Source organism: Eumetopias jubatus, unplaced genomic scaffold, assembly GCF_037043125.1.
Source record: "Eumetopias jubatus isolate StellerSeaLion01/CBP00866 unplaced genomic scaffold, mEumJub1_p1.0 scaffold_4, whole genome shotgun sequence".
NCBI classification, from domain to species: domain Eukaryota; kingdom Metazoa; phylum Chordata; class Mammalia; order Carnivora; family Otariidae; genus Eumetopias; species Eumetopias jubatus.
This window is the reverse complement of record NW_028274810.1, coordinates 127,248,155-127,263,223: the sequence shown is the minus strand read 5'-3', so window position 1 is coordinate 127,263,223 and position 15,069 is coordinate 127,248,155. Positions and strand designations below refer to the sequence as shown.

General features: G+C 33.7%; 1 protein-coding gene across 1 annotated transcript in view; it reads right to left on the bottom strand.

Moving 5' to 3' along the window:
- Positions 1 to 15,069, bottom strand: part of MRPL13 (mitochondrial ribosomal protein L13) — a 47,858-nt gene that overhangs the window by 20,151 nt on the left and 12,638 nt on the right. Inside the window, exons 3-5 of the mRNA XM_028090864.2 lie at positions 12,594 to 12,687; positions 6,668 to 6,728; positions 231 to 317 (exon numbers count right to left, since the gene is read on the bottom strand). Of these exons, the coding sequence (XP_027946665.1) occupies positions 231 to 317; positions 6,668 to 6,728; positions 12,594 to 12,687 (242 nt within the window). The remainder of the gene's footprint in view (positions 1 to 230; positions 318 to 6,667; positions 6,729 to 12,593; positions 12,688 to 15,069) is intronic.

Below are 15,069 nucleotides of genomic sequence, written 5' to 3'. Positions count from 1 at the left end.
AATTTTGAGTTAGGAACAAGTATTCTAAAATTAAATCAAGGAAAATAATTAGCAACCAAAACTGAGTTATTAATCCATGATTCAAACAAGGTTTGCTACTAGTCACATAAAATGTATATAAAATTCATGCTTTTTATAGCTGATGAAATTAGCAATGAATACCCTCAATTTATCAGGGGCTCTGGCCATGTTCCTTGTTGCAGCATCATTACCAACGACCACTGACTTACCTCATCTGGGAAAAGATGCAATCTCTGCATCAGAGTTCTTCTGTGAAGGTTTTTTGGCAGCATGCCATAAATAGCTAGTTTCACAATCTGAAAAACAGATATATGTAGGACTCAACAAGAAAAATCTGATTTGGGATATAAGAAGGCAACCACATTTAGAGATAGTGGCGAAAATAAGTGGGCTAAGACTCAACAAAAACGAAAGGAAAGAAATTAGGACCTAAGTAGATATATGTGACAGCAACAGCAAAGGAATTGTCATTATTTTGTGCATTACTATTTTCTTTAGGCTCTATTTGCTTTAATTTAGTCTTAAAGGAAAAGGACAATAGGGAAAGATGGAAAATAATCTACATATGTACTGATGTTAGCTAGAATAAGAAGAAATTCTCTAAGCTTGTACAAGAACCTATGGCTCAAATAATCTGTCACATACTGAATACAGCAGAACCCAGGGAGGCCTTAAATCCAGTTTCCTCCAGGTAGATCAGGAGGTTTCAAATTCATAAAGTAAGCATGACCATACAGTTCTGAGAATGACTCTGTAGGTCACAAATCTACAACAATGTTAACATTGTTAACTGTGTTACATTTGTTGTCTTGTTTATGATGCTGAGTCTCATTTCACACATGAGAAAACAGATTTAAAGAGGTTAAAGAACTCTCCCAATTCATATATCTAACTTGGTGGTGCTGGAATCCAAACCAGGCAGTGGTCTTACTCCCAGAATAGACATATAGTACATGCAATCACACCTATAATGTGTTTCTCTCTGTCACCTCTCAAGAAGACAAAAGTCCCTTCTCTCTACCATACCCATTCCCAAGACGGCAAACTAATCTTGCCGTGATTTACTTTTTCCCTTTTAAGATTATCCTCTTTGTTGGTCTGAATGTGATCTGACATCCTTTATCAAGAGAAGGTCACACAGTGTCACCCTGTGTTCCATCATCTCCTGGGGGCCTGCTGGCATCTAGTATATACAAATATACTGCGAGGTCTTCATAAAGCTGCCGATAGGGACATTTGGAGAGCTGCATCAATTTTTACCATCTGTACACATAATCCAAGAATATGACTTGACATATATTAAAGTTAGTAGGAAGGGAAAAATGAAGGGGGGAAATCAGAGGGGGAGACGAACCATGAGAGACTATGGACTCTGGGAAACAAACTGAGGGTTCTAGAGGGGAGGAGGGTGGGGGGATGGGTTAGCCTGGTCATGGGTATTAAAGAGGGCACGCTCTGCATGGGGCACTGGGTGTTATACGCAAACAATGAATCATGGAACACTACATCAAAAACTAATGATGAAATGTATGGTGATTAACATAAGAAAATTAAAAAAAAAACACTAAAACTATACATGTTAGAACAGTGTTGCACTATAAGAGGATTTCCTGTATCTTTAATTTTCTCATCAAAAAAAACTAACCAAACAAAAAAAACCCTTACTACATACAAAAGCTAATGGCATCCCATATATATTTTCCAGTTTAGTACTATTAATACTCTATGTTCTAGAGATTTTAATAGAGATTTCTATTGTTAAAATTAAAAGCAATTAAAAATTCAGTTAACTCAGTCACACAAGCCACATTTCAAGTGACCAATTGCCACATATGGCTAGTGGCTATCATGTTTGACAGTGCAGACATAGAACATCATGACAGAAATTTCTACTGGACAGCACTGATCTAGATAATTGTCCTTAAAATTTTTAATTTTTAAAAGTCTTAAGCAGAAATCGACAGTGTTAAGACTACTGAGCATCTTTTCTGGATAAGCTAGTCATTATATCCTCTGAATATCCCAAAATAGCCATTTTATTGTTATGGTAGGGTTATATGGCATTTAGGGTTCATGCTCTTAAAAAAATACAGTTGTAGTCACTTGAATTAACAAGTTGGTTTTTTAAAACTTGCCCTATTAAAAAATGCAAACATAAGGGTCAAATTAGAGAAAGCTAGAAAGTGTAGAAAGGTTTTAACCCGACAGGGGAGAGAAAAAGGCAAACATACAAACAATATACGCCCCAAATAATAGAACACAACGTGTGCAAGCAATCAAGTAATTATAGCTGCATAGTCTTAAGCGTAAGTTCTAAGGAATTCAGAAAGTGAGAAAGAATTAAAGCGAGGTTAATAAATATTAAAGAGCTTCCACATCTGAAAACCAGGGCATGTGCCCATTTGTTTCACACAAAATAACTTTATTAACTATGGGGGTGGGGAGGAGATAAGAAAGGAACCATGTTAGAAAAAAATGTAAGGACAAAGAGGTGGGGCATCTGGTTGGCTAAGTCAGAAGCGCATGTAACTCTTGAACTTGGGGTCCTGAGTTCAGGCCTCACATTGGGTGTAGAGATTATTTAAATAAATAAAAACTTAAAAAAGAAAAAAATATAAGGACAAAGAAACTACTAATGAAACTAAAATATATGATAGAGGGATAAGGAAAGGCTGAATCAACACATTTATATGAGTTTACAAATAATCTGTGTAATTATAAAAATATTTTGAAATATTTAATAACCTACTAATAACTATTCAAATTATTAATTAATGTATTTTACAAACAATATTCCAGGACTGTACTAATAATCAGAAACAAATTCTCTTACAAGCCCATACACCAAGTACTGATAAGCAAATTATGTCTGCTGGCAGAAGACCTACTGTTCCAGACAAACACGTAAGTATTTGATTTGGAAGTAAAATAACTGAACTCTTCCTTAACAAGCTATTCTTTTTCAAAATGCAAAGTCAAAATTAAGACTTAAAAAAAAAATTAACGTTATTTAAATGACATAATAATTCAAATGGATTTAACTTTGAACTATTTTCTAGGCCTTCATTAAACATTTTGTAATGCATTTTAATATTTGTTTATAAAACATAACTTGAAACAATTTCTACAAATGTTATCTATTGCCAAATCCTTATAAAAAAGTTGGGACTATACTGCCTCCTAGTGTATAGTGAGCATGCCTGAATGACACAGAAATTTAAATCTTAAAAATATTTGTCAAATATTAAAACTACAATTTGTTGTAGCACTTATGGTACATATTATCAGCAGCCCTTATAACTTTTTAATACCATTACATGCAATCCATATAAATAGTCAAAACAGAATATTTTATTTGACCACAGAACGTTAAATATTTCTTAAGCAATCTCTGAGCATATTTTTGTAAAACACCTATAAATGATAAGAAGTAAAAATAAATGGTAAAGCATGGAACTTCCCAAATGCTATGTCAGGACTTACTATAATAAAATATGTCCCTCTCCCTCACCTCCAAGGAAGTTTTAGGCAGTATTACACCAAACAAATGATTGTATCCTGACAATAGATACCTATTTTTATTCACCACTGTAGGGAAATTAAAAAAAGAATGTCTTCACAGCATAACACTTTGTTCATTTATGAATGTATTTAGGTATAAAGCTAAAATAGTTCATAATAGGGAAAATGTTATTATCTATTCTATGAGTATAGTTCAAAGACTGAGTTACAAAGAATTAAGGAAGGAAAAATAAAATTGTGAAATGGCAACAGGAGACTTTGTTTTTAGCAATATTGACAGCTAATATTTAGATTAGAAATGTCTAGTATATAACTCAAATGATAAAGAAATAAATATTAATGAAATTAATAATATTGTTTTAAAAAATCTTTTCTAAAGCATGGAAGCAACTAGAGGCCAGAAGTAGGAGAAAGTAGTACAAAAAAGAGTCCTAAGGCTGGCATTTGCCCAGAGGGCATCAGCTTAGTGCAGGGCTTGGATTTCAAAGGACTACCTCTTTTTTGGTCAGGAAGTAAGATCAAAGACTTCCTCATAAACCTAGATTTTCAACAGAAGTCAATATCCAGGGTATAGAGTAGGGAAATTAAAAAATAAAAATCTTTCCTGACAGGAAACTAGAAGCATGAGCCTGACTGCAGAAGGCCTCGAGGCCCCAAATTCACCCTTTTTAAAATGGGGATCAAAACCCAGAAGTCTATAAAGTATAGCTTAAAGAGGTCTTAGGTTGGTATAGCCCCACGCACCTATCAGAAGCTAAGCCAATCTTTTTTTTTTTTTTAAGATTTATTTATTTATTTTAGAGAAAGAGAGAGCACGTGCAGGAGAAGGGGGAAGGGCAGAGGGAGAGGGAGACAGAATCTCAAGCAGACTCCCACTGAAGGCAAAGCCCGGCGTGGGGCTCAATCTCACAACCCTGAGATCATGACATGAATGGAAACCAAGAGTCGGGCACTTAACTAAGCCACCAGGTCCCCCCGCTAAGCAAATTTTTATGAAGAAATCCACTTTGAAGATATAAGTCTCAAAGAATTCTCAGTGATGAAGTTTCAAGGTACATGAGCTTATCAAGTATTCTGAGCAGAAACAATATATTACAGATCCACAAAGACCACAAATATTAGAATCAGATATAAACACTAAGAATTATGTTTACTAGGCTTAAAAAAATAAGGAACCCAAGTATGACAAAGAAACAGAAAAACTATCAAAACTGACCAGCAGAAAAAAAAAAAGAAGATAGCAGGAGGGGAAGAATGAAGGGGAGTAAGTCGGAGGGGGAGACGAACCATGAGAGACAATGGACTCTGAAAAACAAACTGAGGGTTCTAGAGGGGAGGAGGGTGGGGGATGGGTTAGCCTGGTGATGGTTATTAAAGAGGGCACGTTCTGCGTGGAGCACTGGGTGTTATGCACAAACAATGAATCACGGAACACTACATCAAAAACTAATGATGTAATGTATGGTGATTAACATAACAATAAAAAATTATAAAAAAAAACTGACCAGCAAACTTGAAAAAAAAGACAAACAGTAAATCTTCAAGAAAAAAATATAATAATTCAAATTAGAAACTCAATAAAAGGATTGATCAGATGAAACACAGGTAAAAAGATAGAGAACTAGAACATAGACATAAAGAAATTATCGACAATGCAGCACAGACAGGGACATATAAAATATGCAAGAGAGCTAATGTACAATGAAATGAGACAATCTACTGTAAATATAACCAGATTTCCAAAGGGAAAGAACAGATAAAGAATAAAGGGACCCATATTTAAAAGATGTAAGAGCTGACAAATTTTCAGAACTCAAGATACCAGTCCTCAAGCAAAATAAATAACAAGACTTGAATAGAAACAGGAAAACCAATGCCAAAGGAAAGATCTCAAAAGTATCCAAAAAGAAGACAAAATACATACAAAGAAATAGTTAAACTGACATGTGATTTATCAATAGCAGTAACAGAAACTAAAATCTCTTTGAACAATAGCTTCAAACAGGTGAAAGAGAATAGTTATCCTAGAATCGCATATACTGAATAAGCAAAACTAACTTTCAAGAAAGAAGTCAAAAATAAAGATAGTTTCAGACAAAATGAGTTTACTATTAAGAGAATGTTATGATAGGAATGTCAAAAGAAGTATTTCGAGAAGGAAATTAATCCCAAAGGAAGGCTGTTATCTGAAAGGATTTATAAGCAAAAAGAATCATAAAAAATCAGTAACTATGTAAAACAATAACAAGAATGTTGAATTGGAAGGGTTTTAAAAATTGTTGACTAGAGAAAGAATCATAACTGTGAGGGAGAGTAGGTGTTAAAAATCTTCTAAGGACCTTGATTTGATCTGGAGGAAAATAAAGATACTGATTAATCTTAGACTTCTAATAAATAAACTCAATCCAAAAGAAGGCAAGAAAGAAAGAGAGGAAAAAATAAAATCTAGTTTAAAGGTAAAGTAAAATGACATTTCAGGCAAACACTATCAAAAGAAGACTGATGCAGCTTATTAATATAAAAAAAAATACACCTGGAGTTAAAAAGCATTATTGGAGATAAAAAGGGCCAAGTACATATGCTGATTAATTCCTAGGAATAGTATAATTCCATACTTAAATTCATCTAACACTAAATTTTCAAAACATACAAAGCTAAAACTGCCAGAACTACAGGGAAAAAATAAATCCACAATTGAGAATGTAACATAACTCTTTCAGGTAATCAATAAATCAAATGAACAAAAAAAGGTAAGACTTTTGATTGGAACAACATACTTTGCATATTTGATATAATGGATATATAAACATACATAGATACAAACAATGCTCTCCAAGATGTTTTCGTGAACATATCATATTCTAGGTAATCAGGCTGGTATCAAGTAATTAAAAAGAAAAGCAACAAAACTGTTTGGCTACATGAAAAACATAGTAAATAGTACTTAGAAAATATATAGATTTGAATAATAATGGGTTAATAGTTATCAAAACTTGTGAGACAGTTAAAGCGCAGAATTTATAGCCTTGCATGCTAGCTACATTAGAAGAGAAGCAAGACTGGAAAAACAGTTTCTGAACGTCTTTCCACAGATGATAAATAATAAAAAATACAATAAACTTACTGCTACTGGATCCTTCTGGTGAAGCTGAGCAGCTGTTACTTGTTTAAATCCACCTGGATAGCTGTGAAAAGAAGCAAAGACATTAAAACTGGGAGTAGGCTATGATATAGTATTCTTGAAATGAATGTTTTATAATATGAAAACTATTTTTATTATAAAATTATTGTTTTAGGAAACTATGCTGTTCATTATAGTGTCTTAAGAAAATTAAGTAGTAACATATGCTATTTGAAATGCTGTTCTTTTTAAGTGGTCAACTATCATTGTTTCATAAAAGTTCCACATCTTGGAAAATTCATGGCATAATTACCTTTCAAGGGAATTTAAAGTTTTCATTCATTGATTCATTGATTCATTCATTCATTATGGGGTAGTTTATCCTGCTTGAATTAAGAAAGAAAAAGCAGTGAGCCAATATGCTTCACATTTCCTGCCAAGTCAGAATGTCTGTATAGCCTAGGGGTCAAGTTTGGGGAAAATAGTGGTAGACCACTTTGGTTATAAAGTCAAGTTCATACTCTGAAGAGGGGATGATCCTGTTTCCTATTAACAATTGGTAAAAGACCACTAAGAGTTATACGCTGGTCTTATAAGTAATAAAATATTTCACTGAATTCACATAAAAATATATAAAATGAGTAGAGGTTAAAAAGTATACATACATGCATACATACATATACATACACACACACATACATATACACATACACACATGTATATGGGATATATATATATTTGGGATCATAGTGGTTGCAGCTTAGTAACTTGGATGCCCCATATTCCAGTCAAGAATCTAGGTTTACCAGTGGCTACCAGTATAATATTAGTTAACTCATTTTACCTTTTTATATGAGTTTATTCACATGAGAAAATGATACTATCTGCTCTATCTACCTCTCAAGATTTTTACAAGAGTCAAATGAGAAAATGTTTGTGAAACTGCTTAAGAAATTTAAAACAAAAACAATATACAGATGTAAGGTTTCATTATGCTGAATGGATAAATATAGCCTAAATGATTTCTGAGGAAGGGGAAAAGAAAACATAAACTCAGTGCACTCTGCAAAAGAAGTTAAAGATTACCTAAAATGTGATTCCTTTCATAAGTTTCTTTCGACAAGACTTGAAAAGATTTGAAAGAATCACATCTTAGGAATAAAATTGAAGAAGCAGATTTAGAAGTTTGCTGAGAAAGATGGATAATTTTCAAAGTGATACTCTTGCATCTGTTTCAAGGAATTTCAGTTTCAGAAAAAGAAATACCTGTCTAGACTTCAATTCCTGTATTCATTCCCTCCATGGAAAAAAGTACTTTACACCTTCTACGCTAAAGATCACGTCTCTGTTTTCAACACCGGGATGCCAAATTCTAAAGCATAATACCATTTACGTTTTATTTCAGGAGAATCTGGAGAGAGAGCATAAAATTCTGAGTATACGAATGACTTGCATAGTGTAATAAATACTCAGTTGATTTTTACTGGTGAAAAAGTAATTACACTTCTTCCTCCAGGGATAGCCTGAATGGAAGAGACGAAACTTTGTTTTAAATGTTAGTCAAATTTTTTTCAACTCAAATTAATTCAGTAAATACTGAATGCCTATTGTGCTGAGTGCTGGGGTTATACAATAAATATAACGGTATCCGGTCCACAGGAAAAATGACTAAGTGAATTCTAGTGAGGCATCTAACAGTAGACTGTATTTCTAACTCATATCAATACACTTTAGATGACTGAACAGTTAGATGTCAAAGTTCAAGGTGCACACATACACATCTCGCCTGACCTCTAAAACCATGAGAAGTGAATGTTTATGAAATATTTAGATGAGAAAAGATTTTCTGAGACTGGAAAACACAGAAGAAATTACAAGGGAAAAGAGAGATTTAATTATATAAAAGTTAAATAACCATACAACAAAGGATATAAAGAAAATTCGTAAAAAGTAAACTATCTAATAGTGGATTAATATTCTTAATAGATAAAATATGCAGAAAAAGTGCTAAGAAAAGCATCGATACCTTATTATAATGCAAATGTAAACAATCCGATGCCCATCGAAGTAGCAGAATCTTATTGTTAAGTCATTTTTATGGCAGTACTGTCAGCAGTTTTACAACAGGCATCCTTATGCACTCCTAGTGCAATATTACAGTAGTATTTAGAAATACCTCTTAAAAGACCTATTATCATCCCTTTGATCTCGAAATTCGTTACATTTCTAGTTTTATTTTAGATTACCCTATATGTTGAAAAAGCCTAATGGATAAAGACGTTTTTCGGCTCTTTATGAAATTAAAAATTTTAATTTTACAAAATAGAACAATCATTATATATGCAAATCATATTGTGCACTACTACACAGTGACTGACAATAATATTTATAAAAAAGCTTTCTGGGAATTTTATATAAAGTGAAAAAGGATGTAAACTTGTGTATGTATTAAAATATTTAGTCCACAGGATGAAAAATGATTTTTAGTTCCTTCTTTATATTTTTCTGCATTTTCTAAAATTATCATATATTAACATTTTTACAACTAGAGAGTTAAATTTTGAATACATAATGTAACAGTGTTATGAGCATAATAAGAGTGGTACCTGAAGTGAGGTGAAGGAACAAAGTGAAGAGTCAGGAGAAACAGAAACAAAAAGTGACTAACCCTACGGGGGATGAGGAAATAGGGAAGGCCTTCCAGAAGAGGTGCTATCTGAGTCAGATTTTAATGGATAAACATGAGAGTTCTTGAGAAACACTCCTGTGAAGGAGAATAACACATGCAAAGGCCGAGAGGCAAGAAATAGCAGTATGTTGGCTAAAATGAAGGATTCTGAAGCAGAAGAGGTAGCTGGGTACCAATAATTTACAGCAGTTTAGATTTTCATCCATAGATAAGAGAGTTTTACTGAAAAGGACACCACCAGCAAAGGGTACATTGCACTAGCTGTTCGCTACCAGCACTATTATTTTCCTTCATCTGCAGTATCACTACAGACATTATTGGTACAGTAATTACTATAGCATTTTTTGTCAATACTTTCCCTTTATGCTTTTATCACATTATGTTAGCCTGACTTTTCATATTTCCTTCCCCCATTATCTCTAAATTTTATAGAACTTGGTTTATCTGTAGAGATTTCCTAATAGTAGAAATTACTAAAGCCGGATGTGAATATTTACTTGGGCATTTATGTGGGCAAAGGATGGCTAATGGAAGGAAAAAAGTTATTCCCAGCATTTAAGACCTACTTAGGGGGGATATTAAAGTCTGCTTGTCTAAGACGAAGGTGGACTTGGAAATAAAATAATAATTTTAATCAAGAATGAAAGGCTAACATTTCTTTTTTTTTTTAAAGATCTATTTATTTATTTTAGAGAGAGAGCATGAGTGGGGAGAGGGGTAAAAGGAGAGAGAGAATCTCAAGCAGACTCCCCACTGAGCATACAGCCCTATGCGGGGCTTGATCCCAGGACCCTGAGATCATAACCTGAGCTGAAATCAAGAGTCAGCCGCTTAACTGACTGAGCCACCCAGGAACCCATGAAAGGTCAACATTTCTAACCATATCTTACATGATAGTATAGAAGGTATGCTTAATTAAATTTATATATGATCTGAAGCAGAAGGGTTAACTAACACATTACATGACACAATCAAGATCTCAAAAGATTTTAAAAGGCTGGAGATAAAACTTAACTAAGGTATTGTAGTTGGGTTAAAATGCAACTAAAACATACAAGAAGGAAGATACATGGTTGAACAGCAGCATGTTTAAGAAAGACTTGGGAGTTTTAGCTGATCATGAACTCAGTGTACTACCCAGTGATATGGCCTTGAAGAAAAGTTCTGTTGCAATAGAGGACTGCAACTGAAAAATGGAGGACTCCCAATATACCAGGAAACCATCAGAACATAGCCAGTTGAGTATATTTAGTTACGAAAGACACTGACAAGAAATGACTGTATCTAGAGAGTGACCAAGATACACAGGCGATAGTCAAAGGGAAGCCAAAGGAAGAACTCTGAAGAAACTATACATGTTTAGCCTAGGGAAAAGATTAATCAATGGGCTCTTATTCATCCCTTTCTCAAAATTATGTGAAGGATGTCCTGTGGAAGAGATATGATTATTTTACACTGTCCAAAGAGGAGAACTAAGACCAGTATGAAAGCTGCAGAAAAACAGATTATGATTCAATAGCATAAAGAGCTTTCTAAAATTTAAACCATTTCAAAGGTGGAATGAATGGGCTGCCTTACAAGCCACGAGATGGTTATTATTCAAACACTGGCAGAGAGACCTGGATCTTGAAAGGTATGTTGTGGGGATTTTAGGTATCTTCCAAACTTGGGGATTTTGTTCACCATTCCTTAAACATCTCATGTGTTATGGTTCAGGAAATAGCAGTAACATGAATTATAGGAAACAGAAAGAAAAAATTGAGAAGACTGACTAAAAAATGAGAATAATCTAAACCAGAGAAGTTATGTGAAAAGCTCCCAGGAAAAACAAATACTGTCACTAGTAACTAGTATTTGGTATAGTTCTGTGGGTTTTTTGATTAAATTATATATGTAGCATATACAAAATTAGTATTTTCTTAAATGCCAATTTTTGAAAATAGCTTTTTAAGTGAGATCTATAGTATTCCTTTTTTTTAAGGGATGGGTTTGTTTACTTATTTATTTAAAAAAAAAATTTTTTTTAAATATTCTCTAGACCCAACATGGAGCTCACACTCATAACCCTGAGATGAAGAGGCATCTCTTCCAACTGAGCCAGCCCGGCACCCGTAGTAAGACCAAGAGTATTTTTAAAGTAATATATTTCAACTACCTATCTTCCTTGACAATGCATTATCTTTTTTTTTTGAGTATAGCTGACACATGATGTTACATTAGTTTCAGGTGTACAACTTAGTGATTCAACAACTCTGTATGTTATGCTATACAATGCTATTACAATACCACCGACTATATTCCCATTCTGAACCTTTTATCCCCGCGACTTATTCACTCCATAACTAGAAGTCTGTATCTCCCATTCCCCTTCACCCATTTTGCCCATCCCCTCCACTCTCATCCCCTCTAGCAATCATCAATTTGTTCTTTATATTTATAGCTCTGATTCTGCTTTTTGTTTATTCATTTATTTATTATTTTTTTAAAGATTATTTACTTATTTGAGAGAGAAAGAGAGCAGGAACAGGGGAGCAGAGGGAGAGGGAGAAGCAGGCCTCCCACTGAGCAGGGAGCCCGACGCGGGGCTCAATCCCAGGACCCCGGGATCATGACCTGAGCTGAAGGCAGACGCTTAATGGACTGAGCCACCCAGGTGTCCCTATTTATTTGTTTTTTAGATTCCATATATAAGTGAAATCGCATCTTATTTATCTTTCTCCGAGTCTTCACTTAACATTATATACTCATATTGTTGCAAATGGCAAGACTGCATCCTTTTTTGTGGCTGAGTAATATTCCAGTGCATGCACATGTGTACATCATTATCCATTCATCTATCAGTGGACACTTGATTGCTTTTCTATATCTTGCCTATTATAAATAATGCTGCAATAAACATAGGGGTATATATGTATTCACAAATTAGTGTTTTCATTTTCTTTGGCTAAATACCTAAGTAGTGGAAATACTGGATCATAGGGTAGTTCTATTTTTAATTTTTTGTGGAACCTCCATACTGTTTTCCACAGTGGCTGCACCAGTTTACATTCCCACCAACAGTGGATGAAGGTTCCTTTTTCTCCACATCCTCATCAACATTTGTTATGTATCGTCTTCTTGATTCTGGCCATGCTGACAGGGGTAAGGTAGTATCTCATTGTGGTTTTGACTGGCCATTTCCTGATGGTTAGTGATGTAAGCACTTTTTCATATGTCTGTTGGACAATGGCTTTATCTTACCCAGTATGTGAGGAGTATACTTTTTGTTCCCATTTATTTCCAGAAAATGCAATGTGCCTTGTGTTCATAATGACAACATGATCCCCACAGTCACCTAGATTTAAAAAGAACAAAGAAAGAAAGATTTTATATGAAAGCCATGACCTTAAGAAAAAGTGATCTTGGTTATTTATAAAGCTTTTCAAAGTCTAAACAAAACATTAAAATATATAAAGCAAGTCACAGTGCAACACCAAAATCCTTGAACAGGATTTTGCTGTTCTGTTCTTCTTTTATATAACACCTAAGTATAGAAAGAATTGGCCAGACATTTGGAAAATCTCAACACTAGAAGGTAACAGACACTATAATAAAGATGCCAATAACAACAATACATCTTTGAAAGGCAAACTATTGTTATTCCTATTGTCTTTTCCCATTAATAATCACACTTTGCTAAAATGTTTATATTAACATACCTTTAAATATCTAATACAAACTTTGCCTTAAAAATAGAAGACAAATTGAAAACAATATGCATATAGAAATAAAAAGGTATGTTTTACCAATAGGCAAATTGAAAACAAATGTAAAACATCACAACTGATTATTCTTCTCAAATTCAGAGAACAATAGAGTACTATGATCTTATGCTTAACTACTAACCCAAGGCTTTTTCCACCCACATTTTAAGTAGCTACATTTAAACTGCCACTCTCAACTATGACAACATGCATATTTGATATGACAGATGACTTGAAAATTAAAATATATGTATTAATTTTCCAGTGAAAGTACCCCTAAATTTGGCTGTTCACCTAAAACAAAACAAAACAAAACAAAACAAAAAACCCTAAAAAGTCAACATGCAGTTTTCAAAGAAGTCACTATACATCACAAAATCAAGTAATCAGAAACATTTTTTAAATGCCTATTATAGTAAAAGGGAAACTTAAAAAGATTCTAAAAGCTTATTTATTAAAAAAAAACCTGAAAAACTAAGTATAAATAAATACCATATATGAAAACTAACGATTACATTATAAGATTCTATGCAGAGCTTTGAATTGGAATGACAGCATTTTCAGAGAGAAGTACAGTCATAGTCTATGTGGAACAAGGGTAAAGGAGAGAGGATAAAGCAGGTCGGTTTTCTTTACCACAGTGAAAGGGAATCTAGAAATGTAAAGGGAAGACCCAGGAAGTTTGCTGTGAGTGGGTTGAAAAGATAGCTTGTATTTGGTGGATTGCCTAAAGTTCCTATAAGTGACCCACAGTGGGCTACTAAGGAATGCAATTGGGCAAATGAAAAGAAAAACAAAGAGGGTGAGAAGAGATCTATATCGTTTCAGAGAATGCTTCAGTTACCTTAGTTTTCAAGCAGACATTTACAGTTGAAGAAGCTAAGGCTTGCTAAGATTAAGTGATCTGCCAAAGCTCACATGCCATGTTATTGAACACCACGTTCTGGCTCTTTCCATGACACTTACGTGGAGGAAAAATGGAATTGTTAACTTTACACGAAAGCTGAATTCATTTTTAAAATGTTACTTAAGCTGTAAGTATGCAAAAAGCACTTTGAGCTACTCCAAACAAAGCTACTCTCTTTTGTAGAGATCAAAAAGGATATTTCAAAGGACATTAGAAAGAATACCACAGAGTAGATGAAAATCATGTTCTTTCATCTCTAAGGTAGGAACATCTAATCTGGGAAAAGTTATTCTCTCTCAATAACTTATGCCAGATCTCTATTAAATACATTCTTAGAAGCACTTCTCTGACTCTAAAGAGAACTAATCAGCAATTAAATATTTGTTTTTTTTACTGCATTATATATTAAAACAAAAGCCAATATCGTTAAAGGCTAAGATCCTGAATATAGTACAATCATTTCTGTCTAAATTTCTTGTTAAATAGATTTCATTTTAAGGTTTTAACTAAAAAATTATGCTTTATAATTTGCACCAAATGCATATAAACTGGAACTCTATTGCCTGATGAAGAGATGTTCCAAGAGAAATTAATTCCCTTCAGATTTAAAAAAATTAGAGCTCAGTAAGTGATTTTTAGAATAGGAATTCTGAGTTTATTTGTAAAAAATTCTCACCTTAGATATGTAACCTTATTTGGCCCCTTTTTATAATATTCAATGCTAAACTAAATAAATGTAATAAATGTAATAAATAAATAAATAAATAAATATTAGGTGCCAAATAAATTCAGACAAAATCAATCAAAATGGAAACTCAAAAGCTTCCTGTCAGGGAACTGAAAGTCTCATGATGAGTTACACTCTCAGGGGTGCTTCTCAGTGCTACGGCTTCAGTGTTTTGGCTCGTTTTCTCCCCTAAGCCAGAACTCCCAATTTTTCCTCAAAATTGCCTGGGAGAAAGAGAAGTAACATTCATTCTGTATCCCCCACATGCAAGGGCCTGAGCTAGGCATCTTAAAATCACTTTCTACATTGTAAGTCTCACAGTCATCTCACTACTACACT